The sequence below is a fragment of the Lobosporangium transversale genome (assembly GCF_002105155.1).
Source record: "Lobosporangium transversale strain NRRL 3116 chromosome Unknown BCR41scaffold_6, whole genome shotgun sequence".
Classification (NCBI taxonomy): domain Eukaryota; kingdom Fungi; phylum Mortierellomycota; class Mortierellomycetes; order Mortierellales; family Mortierellaceae; genus Lobosporangium; species Lobosporangium transversale.
Genome location: NW_019028984.1, coordinates 467,585 through 486,773, shown reverse-complemented (window position 1 = coordinate 486,773; position 19,189 = coordinate 467,585). Strand labels below are relative to the sequence as shown.

The window sequence follows — 19,189 nt, the reverse complement described above, 5'->3', positions numbered from 1 at the left end:
CGACCCAAAGCTGGATGAACGGAATTTCAGGAGTATAGTACACCACACTAAGGAGAAGACGAGAATCATTCTTTAGGAGATCAACAACCAACTGATTAAAAAAAAAAAAAAAAAAAAAAAAAAAAAAGAAGTGATCAAGAGAACAATTGCTTAGGTGCTGTATTCGCTAGGGATATTCATTAGAATTGTGGTCTATTAACCATAAATAAATGAATAACATATAGAGTGGGAGCTCGTCAAAACAATACAAGAGTTGGTCCAAAAAGACGGGGGCCGAGTGATTTGGACTGACGAATCTTCTGATTGCCGCGCATCCGCTTTCAAGAGTGGTAGAGCAGCACTGATAATCTGGGACGCGACCACAATAGCCAGGAAACCCTAGTTGGCTCTGTTTGAGCGGGTCGTAGAAACGCATGTGGCCAGGCATATGGCTAAAATAGGGGACAGCACCCTCATGAAAGGTATTACACCAACCTAAACTTGCAGGGCTGCAAGGGGGAAGAGCAACAAATACGTATATATTGTTGACACTTGTTCTTGCACCGAAGCCTTAAAATGATAATGACGCTAGGAAAGCAAACTACAAAACTAGATAAGGGCTACATCGCATGAACAAATAAAAGTGCTATATGGTCTGCATAGCGAGCAGTAGGTTGAATATATTGTATCGCATCTTATTACCACATTGGGGGATAAAGTGGCATTCTGCGGGCATTAAGGATTCAAAAAAGCCTAAATTGGAAAAAATATGGTACAAAAACAAACATCCAAACATACGCGCCCCATTATTCTGCGCCTCGTCTGTTCAGATCCTCTGCATACATGCCGCCTCAGCGCGTGGACTTTTGCCAAAAGTTACTTTGCAAAGACAAAGATGACCCGCCTCCTCTATGTGCCCCTTCTGTTCCCCTTTTTGGGATGAGGAAGATCTAATGCTGCCCTTTTTTTTTTTTTTTTTTTTTTAGAAATAATGTCCTAACAATTGCTCCTAGATTGATGGCTGTACAAGACGAGGCGCGTATGACATTTCTCGATCAAAAAAAAAAAAAAAAAAAAAAAAAAAGATATAAATTGTTCACTTCTTTCTTTTCCCTATTACATATCTCAGATACGCTCTTCTCTCCCTATACAAAAAGAAAGAAAAAAGAAAACCTGTCCATCATGAAACTCTCTGCCTTGACCATTGCGCTTGTGGGCCTTGCTTCGTTCTCATCCTCAGTGAGCGCGGCAACTTATGCTATTGCAGGCTTTACGACCCAGAACTGCGTCTTCAGTACAGTCGCATATACTACCCAACAATCCGGAACCGACTTCAAGTGCCATTCCTTTGGAAAGACCCTTCAAGGAGTTGCATTCAATGGGGACAATTTCTGGTGTGTTAGCTTGTACGCAGATGGCGATTGCAAAAACAGGGTCAAGTATTTGCGCGGTGGCGTGTCTGGGTGCCAGGCCGGAAGCTTCGGTAGCTACTTCATCCACATCCCTTCTCATGGCTACCCTTGCTAGGATAGGGCATCAAAAGAAACCACATTTTCCTTCTAAAGCAACATTTGCACCGGGCAGCGCCCAAGCATTCCTTTATTCGCGTAACCAATGTTGCCAGTTAAAAATAAAAATTTTGCTTAACGACCAACAGCAGTATTCTTTACTTGGGGTATTTCATTATATTCTTGTCTTTGTCTCCTTGTATTGCTTGCTTTCGCTAATTTATAGAATACTTGAGAACTAGCTCGAATCATTTTTGACCTCCTCTTCCCTTTTAAACATCTTCCCCCTTCCCCCTTTCCCCTCCTCCCAGAAAATCTTCGCCTTCTTTTGATGATCGTATGCAGCGCGCATACTGGTGGTTTCACGTCTGTTGACCATACTGCGCCCCTTCAGTGGGTTATTGCTACTGGTGTTGGCCATATTATTTCGGAATGTTCATATAGCCCTACGAGAACTGCTTTACCGAGTTTCCTATCTTGGCATCTCAACAAAGGAACCATTTATGTTACTTTGGAATCGAGTCAAAAGAAGATCAGGCCTTTCAACTTCAAAAAAAGCTCATAAAGGGGTACGGCGGGGACGAAGAAGAGGTAACCAAACAAAAGGACATTAATGTCCTCAATTACCTTGCCATGAACTCCTTCTGAGTCGATTAGTGTCGCTGTCAAGACGATAATCACTTCCGAAAAGCACAAGCACTGGTTCATTCCCCACACAGAAGAGAATATCGTTTTCGAGGGTGATCATATAGGAAACGATAATGATTTCGGGTATGAGGTCAGTCATTCTGATTCGGATAGCCAAGGGGCCGCGAGTTCTGAAAGTTGTGTCGATGATGACTTCGAGCCTTCTCCTTCGGACCCGGCTGGAGAATCAAACCTGGTATAATTAATAGTGAGTCTGGAATGTAACGAGGCAAGAATAAGGGCCTTTATTTTCATAATAGAAAAGAATATTTATACCTCTTTTTTATTATTATATGTCATGGGTACTAATACTAATGTAAAGTAGCTATTTAGATAAAAGAATTTAAGTAATTATGGCGCGCCGACAATACGCGATTTACAAGTAGTAAATGAAGAGAAGACAGTGGAGAATCATACGTAGTTCATGAGGATCAGTCATGAAACCGTATATTACAGTAGGTCATGGAGACAGTCTGTATAACCCATCACCAAGCCAGATATACTGCAGACGAGGGAACTGGCGCAAGAAAGCTATCATTTCCTCTACGCTTCTCTGGAAAATTGGATGCAGATCGACCAAGGGCGGCTGCTCTGAAGGCAATGCAGGCTGCTCAGTGCCCCACAATTTCTCCTGCCCAAGGCACCGCCCCAAGTATCGATCCATATACTTTTGGAACGTGGACGAAGATGTTTGATCGCTAAATGATACAGCATGAGGTGTCTCTGGCAAGGGTAACATGTCATTCCAAACATCTACATCTGGGTCACTTTTTGAATCAAAGTCAAGTGGTGTGAGAGGTAAAACGCCTTCTGGATGGATATATTGGTCTGCTGGACTGTAGTATGTTGGTACATATACTGCATCCAGTTGGTGCATGACATACGGGATCAATAGCGTATTGAAATTATAATTATTGAATTGGAGCCAGACTCGCTCTAAAGAGTTGACGCTGCCCCATAGAGGGCCTTGTTGGATATGTTCCGGAGGAAGGCGCGCCTCGGGAAGCTTGAGGACACGTAGCCTGGTAAATTGTTGAAGAAGTGCACTCAAAGCCAGTCGTACCTCTGGGGCGCTGATTGGGTCAACATTGGCAGCATCTGAGTTCAGCCCCCGAAGACCCTGCGGTACCGTTGGTATTGCCGAGGATTGTAGTGTCAGTGAACCAGGATGAAGTAGATCTTCTTGAACAGGCGAAGCAGGAGGAATCGAGAAATGAACTGGTGCTGTAACAGTGCTAGCTCCAGTATTAATAGTAGTATTTGTATCATTTGTTGCGCTGGTCTTAGTAAGGGTGATAGCACCTGAAGAGGGATGAGCATTATGGCCTGCATCAAAGCTGGGTAAAACCGTAGAGGCTACATTGTTACGCCATCCAGCCCCTACGACCCAGCGTTCAGGGACCCACTCCACATTATTTGCGTCTATATCCAAAACTTGGAGCGTCTTTGTGTGAAGCTTTAGTGCCCTGATCAATGGCAAGCCATAAACTATGGTATTTTCTGCTTTAAAAGCTGTCAGCCCAAGTCCATTACCGATCATGTATCCAGAGCTCCCCATAGGCCCAGGCAAATCTCCTTCATCATCCAGGGCCTCGATTGGGCCTGTGAGCGTTTGGGCGAAAGCTACTTTGACTTCAGTCGCTGCCAAGGGTGGTGGCGATAATACAGTATGTGCCGGTCTGAATACATGAACCAACAGTGCGGCTTGGTTCGAGTCAAGGCCTGAATCCTTAGTCAAAGTTAGTTTATCGAGCCTTGGACAATGCTTCCGGACCTGAGCACCCACCCAAGGGATTAGGCGGGCGTTATCGGCGCCATGGTTCAGCTTCCAATGCTCTAGGTTTGGGAAATGTTCGAAAAGTGAGTCATCGAGCGCGAGCGCAGACTGAAGACTTAGATCATCAAGGTCATTAGGGCCTGTAGGGGACTCAGTGTCATCAGTCCATTCCGTTTCATTAAGTTCTCTATCGCCGCTACTGTCTTCATCGCTGTCGGTTCCATAATTACTTTCATTGCCAATACTGCCGTCATTACTAGCACCATCATCATCGTCGTCGATTGGATAATGTGGGCAAGGAAGTGCTGTGATCCTGCGGAAATTGCAGTGCCATTGCCGGTCAAAGAGCGTGGTCAGCGATATAGCCAGCAACTTTACACCCTTATGCTTGAAAACTGGTCCTTCAATAGGACCATCCTCAATATGGGTTAAGCACTCCTTCATCTCTAGTATAACCAAGTGAGGCAAGTTTTCCAAAAGCATCTGAAAACTCTTACGAGACACTTTCCAGAAATGAAGCTTAAGATGTGCTAGACGTGAGGATATATGCTCGGCAATGTGTGTAAGGATAGAGGTCTTCGCCGAACCTGGTCCTGCGGCAAGATGGCCCTGCTGTGTAGCCTGAGGTACACTCATGGGAGGGATTATCTCGAGCGGGTATGGTGTTATATCATTGCATTGGTGTTCCTCTGGACGGAGTTCGCCACCATTCACACTCTCACAGCCAGCGCATGAAGGGCCGTTCCAAACTAATATCTCTAGTGTATGCAAATTCCTGGCCAGGATACGCTGCCCTACCTTCAATATTTCAAGGACTCGCCTGTATTCCCTCGCGTCATGAACCGCTTGAACAGTACCGTCATTATTAGAAGCGGTGGCAGGCTGAGATGGGACATCCATATCCATCTCACTATTACTGGGCACCCCTTCATCATAATAAAGGCCACACATTCGGCTCTGTTGTATTGAATGCAAGCGTTCTTTCTTGTGGACCATTTCTTCTTTCTCACTCATGGCATACCACAATTCCAAGGGCATGGTGTTGACGACGGGATTCATTCTACCTTGATGCCTATCCTGTTCTGTCATGCCTCTATAGGCCATGGAAGCAAAGTCGACTTTCATTTTTTGAATCCGGCATACCCTAGGAGTGTCCAATATCCTCAAGGCAATAGGACTCTTGATGTTTTTCACTGAGTGGATATGATGTCCATACTTGCTAAGGTCGCTCGCCATTCTAAATAGTTTGAGGCGCTCGTTGGCTTCCAATTCATTATTTGTTACAGCTCTATGAAGATCTCCTTGTATCTTAGCTATTTCAGCCAGGTCCGACGCGTAGCGGTCATTGGTGATTCGGATGGCCCAATTGAGAGGAATGTCTTGAATGCGGGCGATCCCAGCTGATTTAAAATGGTACTCAGAATACTCCAACGCAGCAAGTTCGATGTTTTTGATGAGTTGATATAAAGAATTTCGAATAATATTTTCTGTTTTAGTAGTTGAAATGTCAATATTGCAGTCAAAGCTGTGTATATCTTTCGGCCTGCGAAAGCTATTATTGTATTCATTGTATATGCGGCCCCATTCCCCGTGCAGTTCTTGGAATCGCTGTAGGCTCCTCATATCCTGAACATCCGATACATTTGCCTTAGTTAAGCCGAGTTTAATTCGGCATATACTCATCCGAGTCTTCAGGTACTTCATTGCCTCAATGGACTTTTGCAGTAGCTCTAAATCTAGCTTTGACAGCTCAAAGATGTCATACGTCGTTAAAGGTCCCCCTGACTGGAAGTGCCCTGCACATATTTGTAAGGTATTCAGGGTAAGATTGCCGGCATCCTCCTGACAATGTAGCCCTACCCATGCAGCTCTGTCTATACTCGTTTGGATGTCACGGAGGCATATGGTGTACTGGCGATTCAGAGATTGGAGCTCATCTTCATATCTCTCAAGGCTGTCCAAAGTTCGCGAGTAGGCCAATCTTTTTCTTTCTAAGTCTTGATCGGCACTCTGTTTCAGCCGGTAATCAGCTTTCCAGTCAATAATATCTCTGATATGGAACGGTTCTAATGCTTGTGTCAGAATTGGGTTTTTTGGATGGGTGGCGGGCAACTGCTGCCGGCTCTGGGGCTGTTGCGATATAGTCAGGGCTCGCGGGGAATCCACAGGGAATCCTCCAAAGAGGGCTTCTTTCTCTATAGCAATCACACGGTGCCCTTGATGAGGGTCATAATCCAATGAATGGTACATTTCAAGCGGGACATAGTCCTTCCAATCGATTTCCTTAATGTCGCTCTTTTCAAGGTATTCAAGCCGAGGAGGCGGGGGTGGAGGAGGTCGAGGAGATGGCCCAAAATTCATTATGGATTGGGAGAGATAATTCTTTTGTGACCAACTAACTTTTTTTTTTTTTTTTTTTACAACTTGACGATGCTGTGTTTGTTAATCTTTCACGGTGGGATAGATGATTTTAAACCAAAAGCGTATAACGCTAAAATGGTACCACGTCATTTTCCTTGGGACCCACACTCCAGCTCCACCCTTGATCTTCAATTACCTGGTGTCTTTATTTTCTTCGCGCTGAAGTATTATTTGTTCACTTACAACACAGTGGCAACTGGAATAAATTTCATATCTTTTCGTTTAAAGATAATTCAGCAGGTTGAGCAATAAAATACAAAGCGGGGAATTGTAACAGACAGGTAATTAAGCTATATGCAAGAAGGATGTAATTCATAATGTGGTACAAGGATCATTATCTTTTTTATTAAATCTCAAATGTTGGCTGAGCCACGTCAAGAGGTCTGCAAGTAAGGCTTTCATTTACAGCAGTATCGCTGAATTAGGAGCGCGAGTCCTTGAGTGAGCAGGGGCTTGGTCATATATTCGTCCATTCCAGCTTGAATACATTTCTAGAATGACCAAAGGGTAAATTTATTACCGAGGAACTAATGGTTAAATCCTTTCTATACACAAAAGCTTTTTATTTTTTATTTTTTTTATTTTTCGAAAAAATATTATTATCACTCACCTCCTTGGTCGATTGTTGGATATCCGCACTCAATCCAACAATCGGGATACGGATTGGGATAGTTCTCGGCTTGGGCCCACCATCACCACTACCAACAGAAGTCTTGCTCTCCTCGCCTTTATTCTCTACAATCTTCGTTTCATCTTCAATGTCAAACTGAGCCTCCAGCGTTCGGAGTTTTTTCGTTGCTGCGAGACCATCCATGATTGGCATATGCTATGTAAAGTCGCGACCGCAGAAGTTGAAAATAATTCAGTTTTTATGTTCACATGACACGACACCTCATAATCCATTTTCTCTTTTACCACAGTAACTGATAATGATTTATAGTTGTAAACCTACATGATCAAAAATCGCGATCGTATAATGCCCACGCTCCACAGCTAACCACTCTTCAACAGCCTCCTGGCCATTATTAGCTATCACCACATTCATACCTAACTTGGAAAGTTGTCTATTGGTGGTTCAAAAAAAAAAAAAAAAAAAAAAAAAAGAAAAGAAAAGAAAAGAAAAAATTAGAGCTCCTCAAAAATATGGCAGTAGTGCACACATACAGCCTAATAAACGAGTATAAGCTTACTTTTCCAGAATCTTTTGCGACACAAAGTCATCCTCAGCCACAAGTACATTCTTGCCTTTGCATTGTTTCCGTTGCTCCGGCGTCAATAACAATGTTAGTGCATCATTATTTCGAGCACGTTTCGGCAAATTGTGATCCGATGATCGTCGAGTGCTCCTTTTCATTTTCACAGATGAAGAACCAGAGACAGAGCTAGAGCCTGAACGAGATGAGGGGGACGATGAAGATGTTGAGGCTTGGGTTTTGGTCTTGACAGCTTTGCGAATATGATGGAGGCCTTTATCTGACTCATCACCACTGCTGCTATTAGTGTCTTCAGCATCTCCACCTTGTGGCCGTCGTCGCTTTAAAGTCGCATGATAAGCCGTAGATCCAGTCGGGGAAACTGGTCTGGGTATGGTCAATGTACTGGGGTCGGTACTCATGGATGACGGAGAACAGTGGTCTATTTTAGCTTCTTGATCACTATCGAGATCTTCTCCGTAACATTGCTCATCACAATCATCTGATATTTCCTCAAGAGTCCCATATCCAAAATAGCCATCTCCAGAACGTTCATCCTTCGTACCGTTCATCTTGTGTTCATGTTGTATCAATGCATTATACATGACCTGTAACAGCTTGAGACGTCGCACTGGCTTGATCATCCTACATATCTGGAACGACGATGTACTTGGGGCACTACTCGATATAGCAGGTGATAGTAGTCCCTTTGATTCCGGCAACGTCGTCGAAACTGCGGCCGTTGATGCCTTGTATCGCTTTTTGGAAGCCGTTACTGCCTGGATTGAGTTCTTCTTTCGCTTAAACAGTCGAGATGATGCCTTAGGCACTGTTGTCGGATCTGTTTTCGAGTCTCCCATTGCGTCCCTTTTGGAAGATGGCGACTGTCGAATCTTCGACATATATGAAGCGTTCCTGACATGACCCATGGTTCGCTCTGCAAAATCTATTTCAGGTGTTTGTCGAACTCGCCCTCGCCCTCCTACATCGATTTGGCCAGAATCCGTATCATCCGAATCAACATCTAACCGTTTTTCTGCAGGCGGTAAAATCCATCTTAGGGTCTCGGTTGTAGGCGCCAGCAAAAGGACGAAGGCGACTGTAGGTGAGGGGTAGATGCAGTCGAGCTCCGCAGAATCGAGAACGTGATCCACAAGGATAAAGTCGAATGGACGGATACCCTCTAGATCAGATCTTGAAGTCGAAACCAAACTCAATCCGTGTTGATCATTGGTTCTATTGATGCCGCCGCAGTCATTAGCGCCACCAGCACCTCCCAACGGCTCCATATTTGAGCTGCCTACATCGGCAGGTGAGGACTCCTGCAAGCTCCCTGGGCAGCATCTTGACGAACCTCTCGAAATACCTATTGCTCTGGCCTGTATTGCTGAAAGCACGTCATTAAATTCCATGCACTCGGTTCCATCGCTGAGTATCTTCAGCACTTGTTGTCTCAACAACGCATTTGGTGACAAAACCAAGACCCTCTTGGACCCAAGGGCACTCATTCTGAGCGCCATTACGTCCTCACATTCCTTGATTCTGGCGCTCTCCGCTGGGTTTTGTTCGCGATCGTGTTCGGTCGTGGTCCTGAGCGTGGCTGTGAATGTGAATGTGGATCCTTTCCCCTTCTCTGACTCAACCACGACCTTGCCTTTCATATGAGCGATCAGTTGAGCACATATCGAGAGCCCCAACCCTGTGCCTCCATATTTTCGGGTCGTGCCACTATCGGTTTGTTGGAAACTGACAAACAACATCTTTTGCTCCTGAGGAGTCATGCCAATGCCTTGGTCTGTGACCGAACAATGTAGGATAATTTCATCACCCATATGTTCTTGATCCTGGATCATCTTGATCTCATGTTCGACTTTGTTTCGAAGTTGTTGATCGTTCTGGTAATCAGGGCCACATTTGCCAGCCAGCATATTCAAGATTGCTTGAGAAGATGATTTGGTTTTTGGGATAGTTTCTCGTTTACGAAGCTCATGCCAATATTTGACGACGACATTGCCAGAGGTCGAAAATTTGATGGCATTTCCAATAAGGTTCATCAAGATTTGCTTCATACGGTCCGGATCGCCGATCAGCTGGACTGGTAGTTTTTCGTCGACCAAAATAATTAATTCAAGGCCCTTTCGTGATGCCAGAGGAACTAGGAGATCGCATACATCTATAGCCGTCCCCCCCCCAAAAAAAAAAAAAAAAAAAAAAAAAAAAGAAGTGTTAAGAGCATGCTTCACTATCGCCAGCAAGTATCAAGCTTTTCATGAGTGTATACCTCCTAAGATTTCTTCAAAGCATAATGGAATATACTCTAATGTGACCTTGTCTGCTTCCAGCTTGCTAAAGTTTAGTAGATCGTCTACGATACGGATTAACATCTCACAGGACGCCTTCGCCATGTCAACAAATTCGAATTGTTCATGTGACAATCCTTTCGAGTCTCTCAGAAGCGATAGCATTCCAAGTATACCAGAAAATGGGCTATCGATGTAAGTAGAAAGAAATAAAATAAAGAATCATAAATGGTATGGGGAAAGGAAGTATCAGCAAAACAATACTTTCTATTTTAAAAAAAAAAAAAAAAAAAAAAAAAAAAAAAACTTACGTGCGCAGCTCGTGGCTCATGTTAGCTAAGAAGTTGGATTTGAGCTGCACAGCCTTCCGCTGGTCATCAATGTCAATTGTCACCGTGAGCCACTGTAGAATCTTGTGGGGCGGACTAGGTGCTTTGATGGGTAGCATTCGAACGATGCTCCATCGAAACGTACCATCTTTAAGGCCATATCGACACTCCCTAGATACCATAACATGGGGCGAAAATAAGGAACAGGAGATTATGGAGACGCATTACAGAGTTTTAATAAGTTAATGCGATATATGCTCATGGATGTGGGCTGAGGGTGGTCTCTTTCTTCTCATAGCTTTTCTTACCATTGGCAAGGTACACCTGCTTGGACCCTTTCCTTCCAAGCTAGTCCATACTGAATCATTTCATCTGGGGGCAATACAACCCTCCATCCAGTTTGAATGATCTCTGTAATCGTGAATCCTGTCATATCCGCCCAGGTCGAATTCACATATTGACAATCCTCGGCCGCACTATCCCATAGTGCAATTCCGCAGGGCATGTTTTCCAAAAGTCCCATCAGCCTATTCTCGGACTGGAGCACTGACTGATACAATAATGCGTTCGTAATCGAGATCCCCAACTGCTGAACTAAAAGGTTCATTACTAACATTCGTTTGTTTGCAAACGCCCTCTCAGGAAAATTTTCCATATACAGTACACCAACTAATTCATTTCTGTGTAAGATGGGCGCGCATAGAACCGTCTTAAGATCTGCACGATATTGTTTCAAATACTCATCTGCACAGAACCGAGGATCATCCTTAGCGTTAGTCAACAAACAAGGAGCCGAAGTGTTGACTACGTAATTAATTACTCCATGGAACAACTCAGGACATTTCTCAACTTCTATTGGCGGATTCACTGATTCACATCGACCTGAATCACCTAAGGAGGCTGATAAGACTAGTTCATGATGCCTTGATATAATGATACAGCATTGTTTAGCCCCTACTGAATGATTTAACACGCCCAATGACTTGACCAGCAAAAGGTCCAGATCGATTTCACTTGCAATCACTTGCATTGCTTCGATCACGGATGAGAAATCCAAAACATCCAGATCTGCATTGTCGATTTCTGACAACTGCGGAGAGCTAAGCCAGGTGTTTTGTAGTGAATAGATCGGTGATGTTGATACGGCCGAGGAAGAGCTGGTTGAAGTCACAGAGGAGCATCCATTTTGGAACGCGACAGCCATATGAGGTTCAGCCATCCCAGCTGAAGTATCCATGCCAAGCATTGTAGGGCTGTACATGACTCCAGGGCTTGGCGCCATCCAAGGCGATGTGCTACTTGCACCACCACTACCAGAATTACTGCTTCCACTACCCACCCATCCATAAGAGCTATTGTTGTTCACGCTACCTCCGTTTACAGGCCCTGCCCCTGCTACAGTCGTAGATATCCCCATCGAAGGGACGCCAACAGTATTATTGCTACAAATATTATTGTCAGATCCCATCTGAGCATATGGGCAAGCACCACCCACATACGACGTGGATGCGTTATCATTGCTGTTATTATCTGTTGGGCGGTAAAACAGCCCACGCTTCATCATTGCAGGATCAACTTCAGGCGGCATTGGGAACATGTCAGGATACGTCCGATGAAACCAGTGAACTTTGCCTTTGGCTCCCCATGTATGATAGACCCTGCAAGCGCTGACCATTAGACATTGGGCACTAGTGACCAGACCGTGTCTGAGATGGCACTTAGCTGCCAGCTCGAACGCAAAACATTTGTGGAGTGGGAAGTCACCATCGACAGAGTACTTAATGGCCGTTTCATAGAGTAATAGGACCTGCTTCATGTCAGGTCGGTTGGCTGCTTTTGGTTCTATTTTTGCTCCAGTCTCTAGATCTGAATCTGGCGTTAGTGCTTGGTCTGCAATCTCAGCTTCAAGGAGATAATACATAGCTGCATGGTTGGTCGGATACTTGCGAGCCCTTAACTCCATGGTGTCTCGGATTCGGAAGAGTCGCTTCTTGTGCAACTGTCTTCGCTGCGGATCTGCTTCTGTCGCCAGCACATTCACTAGCGCCAATCCAACGACTGTATAAACCGAATGTGCAATCCAGGAGCCTTCAAAGTTCAAGATCGATTTCGGATCGTCATGCCAGACATGGGTAACGTCTTGAACGAAATGATAATGGCCAAAGATGAACGCTGCCACAACTTTGAGCATCATGTACGTGCTGTTATTATGGACCATTGTCACTTTCTTCTTTTTCTTTTCAGACATGAATCCCATGGATCCAGTTCCGTTATTGTCATTACTGTCTCGATATTGATTGTGACCCTTTTGCTCTTGGCTTGGACTTTCACTTTGGCTTCGACTTTGCTTTTTCCCTTGATTGCCAAAGCTTTGCAGTAAAGAGAAAGAATCCATAGCGACTTTACCTCCGCTATTCCTGGCATCAGGCTTCGTTGTTGCCTCTGAATAATCAATATCATCAAAAATAGTCTCAGGGCTCGATGCCAGGGTCTTGCCTTTGAGACATTTAATCATTTGTAATATCCCTTGCATGACTTCGACTCCATGCGATTTAGGGCCAAATTCGATATGCTTAGCCAAGAGATCAATGGTCGCAGTCATGAGCTCGTTCAAATGGATACGTCCTAGAAGAACCTTCATGACTGAGACATGTATCATGCCTGCAGTATGGAATAATCGATCACATGTCAAGTCTACAGCCGTCAGGGTCTCTTCGAGCGCTGGGATCGAATGAGCCACATGGTCACCCCATTGCTGAACCACGAGATGGAATAAGAACTTGACATGATGGTTTCCATTTGAGACTTCGCAAGCCAATCTTATCATATCATCCGAAAATTCAAGCCATAGCATGTGTGTCAGAGAGCAAAGAGCAAAAAAAAACAAGAGAGAAAGCAGGAGGTAGAAGGGCAAAAAGAGAGAAATGTATGTGTCAGCGAAAGGTTCGTGTCAAGGCCAGAAAATTTCTTTAAAAAAAGCGAACATAAATGTTTATAGGATAGCTAACATACTTTCCGAGCTCGTACACATTGTCGAGACAACCATACCAGGTAGAGTAAGTCAGCGCGAATGAGACTAAGGCTCGGCCTGCATCTTTGGTAACTCCGTACTTGCAGATCAGTTTCATTGACTGAACGATTGTACTTGCCATGAACGGCACGTTGCAGTAATACAGACTTGCACTAATATCATATATGTAAAATGAAATAACATAAAACAAAATTGCAGCAGAATTGAATATTGTGCCAGCTTTCAAATGAAGAATCATACATTTGGTATGAAGAAAGTGAACAGGGTCTTATTTACCTTGCAATATTCAGTACTTCCATCATCATAGTAATATGCGGGTCAGTGCAAGTTTTAGGTGGCTTCACTTGCAGTTCAGACATATGTTCCATTAACATCTTATGCGTCTGATCAAAGATAGTTCGCATCTCGCTCTCTGACGGGTCAAAGGAAGTGTCGGGATCCATCCCTAACTCCTGCAGACAGCGGATTGTGATCTTTGTTGCTTGTTCAGGTGAGGAATATGCCCAGACGGACATCTCTATCTGATGTTCATACACCCTCGCACGATCAATCGGATCAGTGACTTTGGATAAAATAATTTCACAAATCTTCATCGCTTTATCAAAGTTCTCTCGCCATCGCTCGGCCTCAATGCATTGAAGGTGAAGCTTGAGAGCTTCACGATATAGTGATTTCTGCTTTGAGGATATACCTTGTATATTTTCCTGCAAAGTCGTAAGAGAAGGTTGCTGATTTGGTACTGTTTTTAATGGAGCCGTTGAAGTAGCAGATGTGTCCTTAATCAAAATATTGAAATGACTCTGACAATTTTGATTTTTGCCATGGTCATCCTCATTTTGTTGTTCATCTTTATCCACATCCATGTCTACATCACGGCTAGATGGTGTCTGTTGTACCCGTGTTGGAGGACTTTCTGGGAAGAGATCAAAGCAATTTCCTGGCAGTAAAGACAAAGCTGCATTCCAATAAGTCAGTGCCATATCTTGTGCTCCACTCTTCTGTGACTTTTCCCCCGCGAGTGATAAGATCCTTCGAAGGGACTTTGTTTCCAACTCAATTTCTCCCACTGTGTCCGAATCTGGTTGAGGAGAGGATAGTGGCGATTGATCCGTGGAAGAAGGCGATGAGATTGATATAAATGACGAATCTTTTTCCTTAATTTCCATGGACATGGCCATCTTCTTCTTAATCAAGTTCAAGCAGTGGAGTACATGACTAGCAATCCTGAAATCTTGACCTGACTTGTTGAATAATATCTTGATCATTTCATAGTGTAGTCTCTCCATAATTTCAGGGCTATCCATTAAGTGAGTTGCAACACGACGCATGACTCCATGATGGAACCTTAAATGATCTGGGACAGATGTGTAGACTAGAATGCCCTCTCGAATTGCAGTCTGGATGCCTTCCATGGCATTTCCGTCTTTGTTGGAGCGACTGTGCCCATTATTGTCATTGTGATACTCCAATTTAGCGTCACCAGTACTGTCACCTTCTGCTTCCGCTCTTGCTCTTGTTGTTCCAATCGCTTCTTTCCTTGAATTCTCTTCCATCTCAGTTGTTGGACATTGCTTGACGGTCCATGCATAAGATCGAGACACCAATGACTGGAGGTCCTTGATTGCAAATGACGGCCCACAAATGGAGGCACAGACTAAAGCCCTCTTTGTATTACAACTCAAAGATCGGAACCGATTATTCAAAAATGCATACTCTTCTCCTGTCAGTTTGCGAACCGTCTCTGCCAGGATCTCGGAGCAAGCCTCCCATTCCCATTCCCGTGCTGCACAGTTGAAATAAATCGTACGGTTTTGATACAGTTCTAGGACAAGTTGTCGAATTGTAAGCCATGATTTTTGATGCAGCACTTTGGCCAAAGGGACTACATCAACCTTGTCCCTATGTAAAATTGTGGCGAGAAATTCTTGGATTGTGTCTATAGTTGGATGCTGTAGTCGAATGAACCGGACTCCTCCACCCCCACGAACCACCATGGGCGATCCTATTCCTCGGAGAGCTGTACTTTTAGACATTGGTTTGTGTGACGATGACGATATTGATGACGAAGAAACCGATGAAGGGAATGATGATTTAGCTGTCCGCTTGCCTCCTGTGGATGACAGATTATCCATGAGTGTATCATGATGCATTGCTCCTAGTACTCCAAACCCTGTAGGATGTCGTCCTCCAGCAATATTGCCTCCTCCCAGGATATGCTTGACCTTCAACAAACAATCCGGCGTATCTCGATGGGTAATAATCAAAACTATTGGTAATCTCTTGTTTACATTTACCAAAGTTGCCAATAAATCGATAGAATTCTCATCTGCAAACTGTAAGTCATCGATCAGCCATGTCATGAAGAAATGTGTTGAGATCACGCGAATCAGTTTTAAAATCAAGGCATGAAATCGAGCCACAGAATGAGAGAGTGGTATATCTTGAGATTCTGGCATTTCAGATCCACTAAAGAAGTATCTAAGCTCTGGAACTAAATCACAGATAATTCCAATGCCTGAATCAGGCTCGAATGCTGTACGGATTGCGACAACCAGGGAGGCGAGGGCGTCAGAATGTTGAGCCAGGAGTTGTTGAAGAACACTTTGTATACAGTGTAGTATTGCGGAGTATGGCGCTAATCCATCCTTTTCAAAGATTCCGCCTGCAAATAACCCCGAATTCCTGGCAGTTGCGGCCATGCCTCTAATCAACATTGTCCTATTAGTTTTAGGGAGTATAAATGAAACATTCAAATATAAGTATTACTTCTTTTTTTTTTTTTTTTTTTTTTTTTTTGAGCCTTATCATGAATAAAATGCACCATACAATTTCCAGAAAAAAAAAAAAAAAAAAAAAAAAAACATACTTCCCGACGCCAGATGGCCCGCTGACAAACACAACTCGCACAATCGGGTCTGTCGCTTCATGCCCCCGATGAATTGATTGAGCACCATCAAAAGGTTTAGGGGTTCTCAGCAGGATTTTTGAGGACAATGGGATCTTTGCAATCTGACTCTTGAGCGAGACAATGTCATCTTCAAAAACATAATAATCTGCATTTTTGACTGCTGTTTTTTTAGATGCTGAAGCTGATATCTCACCATTATCATTATCATTATTACCAGCGCCACCGCCATGAAATACATCATCGCCATCATCATCCTCAGAGCCATCATCATCGTTGTTAGATCCGTTGAGAGACTGCTGATAGGCACTAGCGGCTTGTGCTATACAAGCAGAAATCATCTGTTGTTCCACATGACGACCGAAAATAGAGTTTGGGAGCACAAGTTGATATGAGATGTCATGCTTTCCTAGCTCAAATGAGTCGATCTACAAAAAATGAAGGGGGACGTTCAATATTTGGATGACACGGTAAAGAAAAAGATAAAAATAAAGAATCATCAATTACCCGTCCAGTCCGATGAAGGACATTCAAGCACTGAAGGATATCTTGCTTAAATCCAAATGCATTCTGATATCTTTGACTTGGTTGCTAGTGGTTCAAATTTCGAAAATGGATGCCATATCATTAGCCTTTATTTGCATATTTCGAATGACAACTCAGTTCTTTCCTTTCCCTCCTAAGAGAGACCGATATAACAAACCTTTTTTGTCATCTTGCGCAAAATGTCATCAATTACCGGCGGCATATCTGGGCGGAAATCTCTCAACGGTGGCAGATCTTTTGATAGGACCCCTTGTAAGATCTGAACACTATCTTGACCCACATTTGGGTATTGCATCGTCAATAACGTAAATAGTGTGGCTCCTAAACCATAAATATCTGTTCGATGATCCATCCACGTCTCTGCCCGACCTGTCTGTTCAGGTGCCAAGAACTGAAGATGATATTCCATGTACCCAGGCACCTGCCATTCCACTAGGTTATTGGGTGCTCTTGCTCGTTCATGGCTCAGAATCTTGGAATGAGTGAAATCAAAAAGACGGAGTTTTGTATCATTGATATCCATATTTTTGAGAATTGAATTAAACACACGAGGTCCACTTCCAGGTGATCGTATTGACGATGATGATTCTGTTGACTCATGTTGTTGTTGGTCCTTTTGTAAAACTGTTGATTGAGTTTGTTGGTTATGGACCGCTTCTCCATTTTCTATTTCATTTGCTTTATCCTTGTCCAATCCCGCTTCTTTCTTGTGTAATTCAGGATCTGCCTTCACTGCTGTAGTTGACTCTGCAGTGACTGATGATGCCGTGTATACGGACGCAGACGCAGGCATCCAATGAAGAGCTGTCGGACAGATAGCCAGATGTGCCAAATTAGCCGCCATCAAGGCTTCCAGTATACATGCCGCTTTGAGTGCAAAAATCAAAAACGTCTTCACATCTGGAAATGGTGACCCGAAGTTCCTCTTTTTGTCCGGTGTTAAGTGTTCATCCATTCCTTCCAATCCCATCCATTGATGATGTGTGTGTGAAAGCAAATTTGGTCCTAACCGCTCAAGAACCAAGATCGACATCATATCTTCTTGCTGTAGATGATGCTGATGAGGATCAAGATCGACAAAATCGATGACTACTCGATTGAAATACTTTTCGGTCTCAACGCATCCAGTTTCATAAACAGGTTGCTTCTTCTCTGATTTGAGTTGATATCCTCGAGGCCATGAACTTTCTACTCCTTCTTTTGATACTTGGTCCAAGGGTCTTGCTATTCCTGCCCCTGCTTCAGTATGTTTAGATTGTAAATCTAGTTTTGGTTCTGACGTTGACGGTTGTGAAGGATAATCGTTCGGAATGTACTTTGCATTCGCGATTTGTAACCTCTTTAAGATCCTATATTCATGTTGCAATAGGACCCGAGACTGGTGTAGTTTCCCTGTTACAAGTCTACCATCCGATAATCGTTTCCCCATCATTAATCCCATGTTTCCAGCCTGCGATCCGCCCGAGAATTCATAACCAGGTACTCTCGGTGGAACAAATGCGCGACTATTGGTGTGTGATGGTGTCCTGTATGGATTATGATGGATGGCAGGCTCGTCCTTAATTAACAATGGTGACGGCGATGGATTGATGTGATATGGTCCAGAAGTGAGTATAGGACCAGTTGTCCTACTCCAATAAGGTATCATAGTTGACGAAGAATTGGTTGTAGAAGTCGGATGATTTTCACGAGATCGTCTACCTCCAGATGTAGAATCAAATGAACCTCCAACTATTATACCTCCAGCCAGAGAAGATTGGAGTGTAGCATAAAGGCTAGCCTTATAAGGGAAATGGATGGCGGTTGACGACGGATATGGCGTCTGTGGATTGAAAGGTGTATGTAGAGCTGTGCGTGGATGGTAAGTGAGAGAAGAAGATGAAGACGAAGAAGACAAGGAAACTACAGAGGAAGACGACGAGTAAGGCAAGAGACTGGATGTGGCGGTTGTGGAGATAGAGGATGGCTGCAGATATGGCCTATAGAACCATTGTGCGCCATCGGTGGCATTCGGATATTCTGTGATTACTGCTAGATGTTCAGTATCCTGCGTATTAGCAATGGTGGTGGTCGCAAATAAGGGTCTATGTGATGAATCATTTACTCCTGCAGCTATAGGTGCAGGTGTAGTGTGGCTATCATTGCTATCACTGTTATCATTGTCATGACAGATATGCTTGCCATTTTCACTTTTGTTGCTGCCATTGACACTGTTGTTGGAAGTTGTGTTAACATCCATTCAGCTGTTTGTTTTACTAGAGGTATTGGTGTTTATATTAAAAAGATGTATTAAAGGAGGGATTTTTTTATTAGAGACAAGACAATAGATCTAGTGGATGATGAAGATAAGAGAGGAGAATGGAGAGAATTGATTAAGTGATGATGATGATGAGATGGAAATGATGTCAATGATGTCAATGATAATGAAGAAAGCAAGGGGATGAATGGATACAATTGATGCATTTGTTATTAATACCCTTGCATATGCATTAATTAGCACGAGGTGAGTGAAA

The 19,189-nt window shown here is 43.6% G+C and overlaps 3 protein-coding genes across 3 annotated transcripts; 1 reads left to right on the top strand and 2 right to left on the bottom strand.

The window, feature by feature from the left end:
• Positions 1–1,113: 1,113 nt before the first annotated feature.
• On the top strand, positions 1,114–2,376 carry BCR41DRAFT_419657 (hypothetical protein; the record flags this gene model as incomplete). Its single annotated transcript, XM_022029793.1, has 2 exons — positions 1,114–1,462; positions 2,207–2,376. Exons 1-2 carry the CDS (start codon positions 1,162–1,164, stop codon positions 2,374–2,376), a joined length of 471 nt encoding a protein of 156 aa, XP_021884439.1. The 5' UTR covers positions 1,114–1,161.
• Positions 2,377–2,634: 258 nt separating this feature from the next.
• Positions 2,635–6,312, bottom strand: BCR41DRAFT_368217 (hypothetical protein; the record flags this gene model as incomplete). Its single annotated transcript, XM_022026366.1, has 1 exon — positions 2,635–6,312. One exon carries the CDS (start codon positions 6,310–6,312, stop codon positions 2,635–2,637), a length of 3,678 nt encoding a protein of 1,225 aa, XP_021884438.1.
• A 587-nt stretch (positions 6,313–6,899) lies between these two features.
• BCR41DRAFT_368216 (hypothetical protein) lies at positions 6,900–17,199 on the bottom strand (the record flags this gene model as incomplete). The annotated part of the gene is made up of 11 exons (XM_022026365.1): positions 6,900–6,917; positions 6,983–7,198; positions 7,325–7,436; positions 7,563–9,738; positions 9,847–10,052; positions 10,503–13,013; positions 13,207–13,377; positions 13,502–15,943; positions 16,092–16,260; positions 16,348–16,558; positions 16,834–17,199. 11 exons carry the CDS (start codon positions 17,197–17,199, stop codon positions 6,900–6,902), a joined length of 8,598 nt encoding a protein of 2,865 aa, XP_021884437.1.
• Between the last annotated feature and the right edge of the window lie 1,990 nt (positions 17,200–19,189).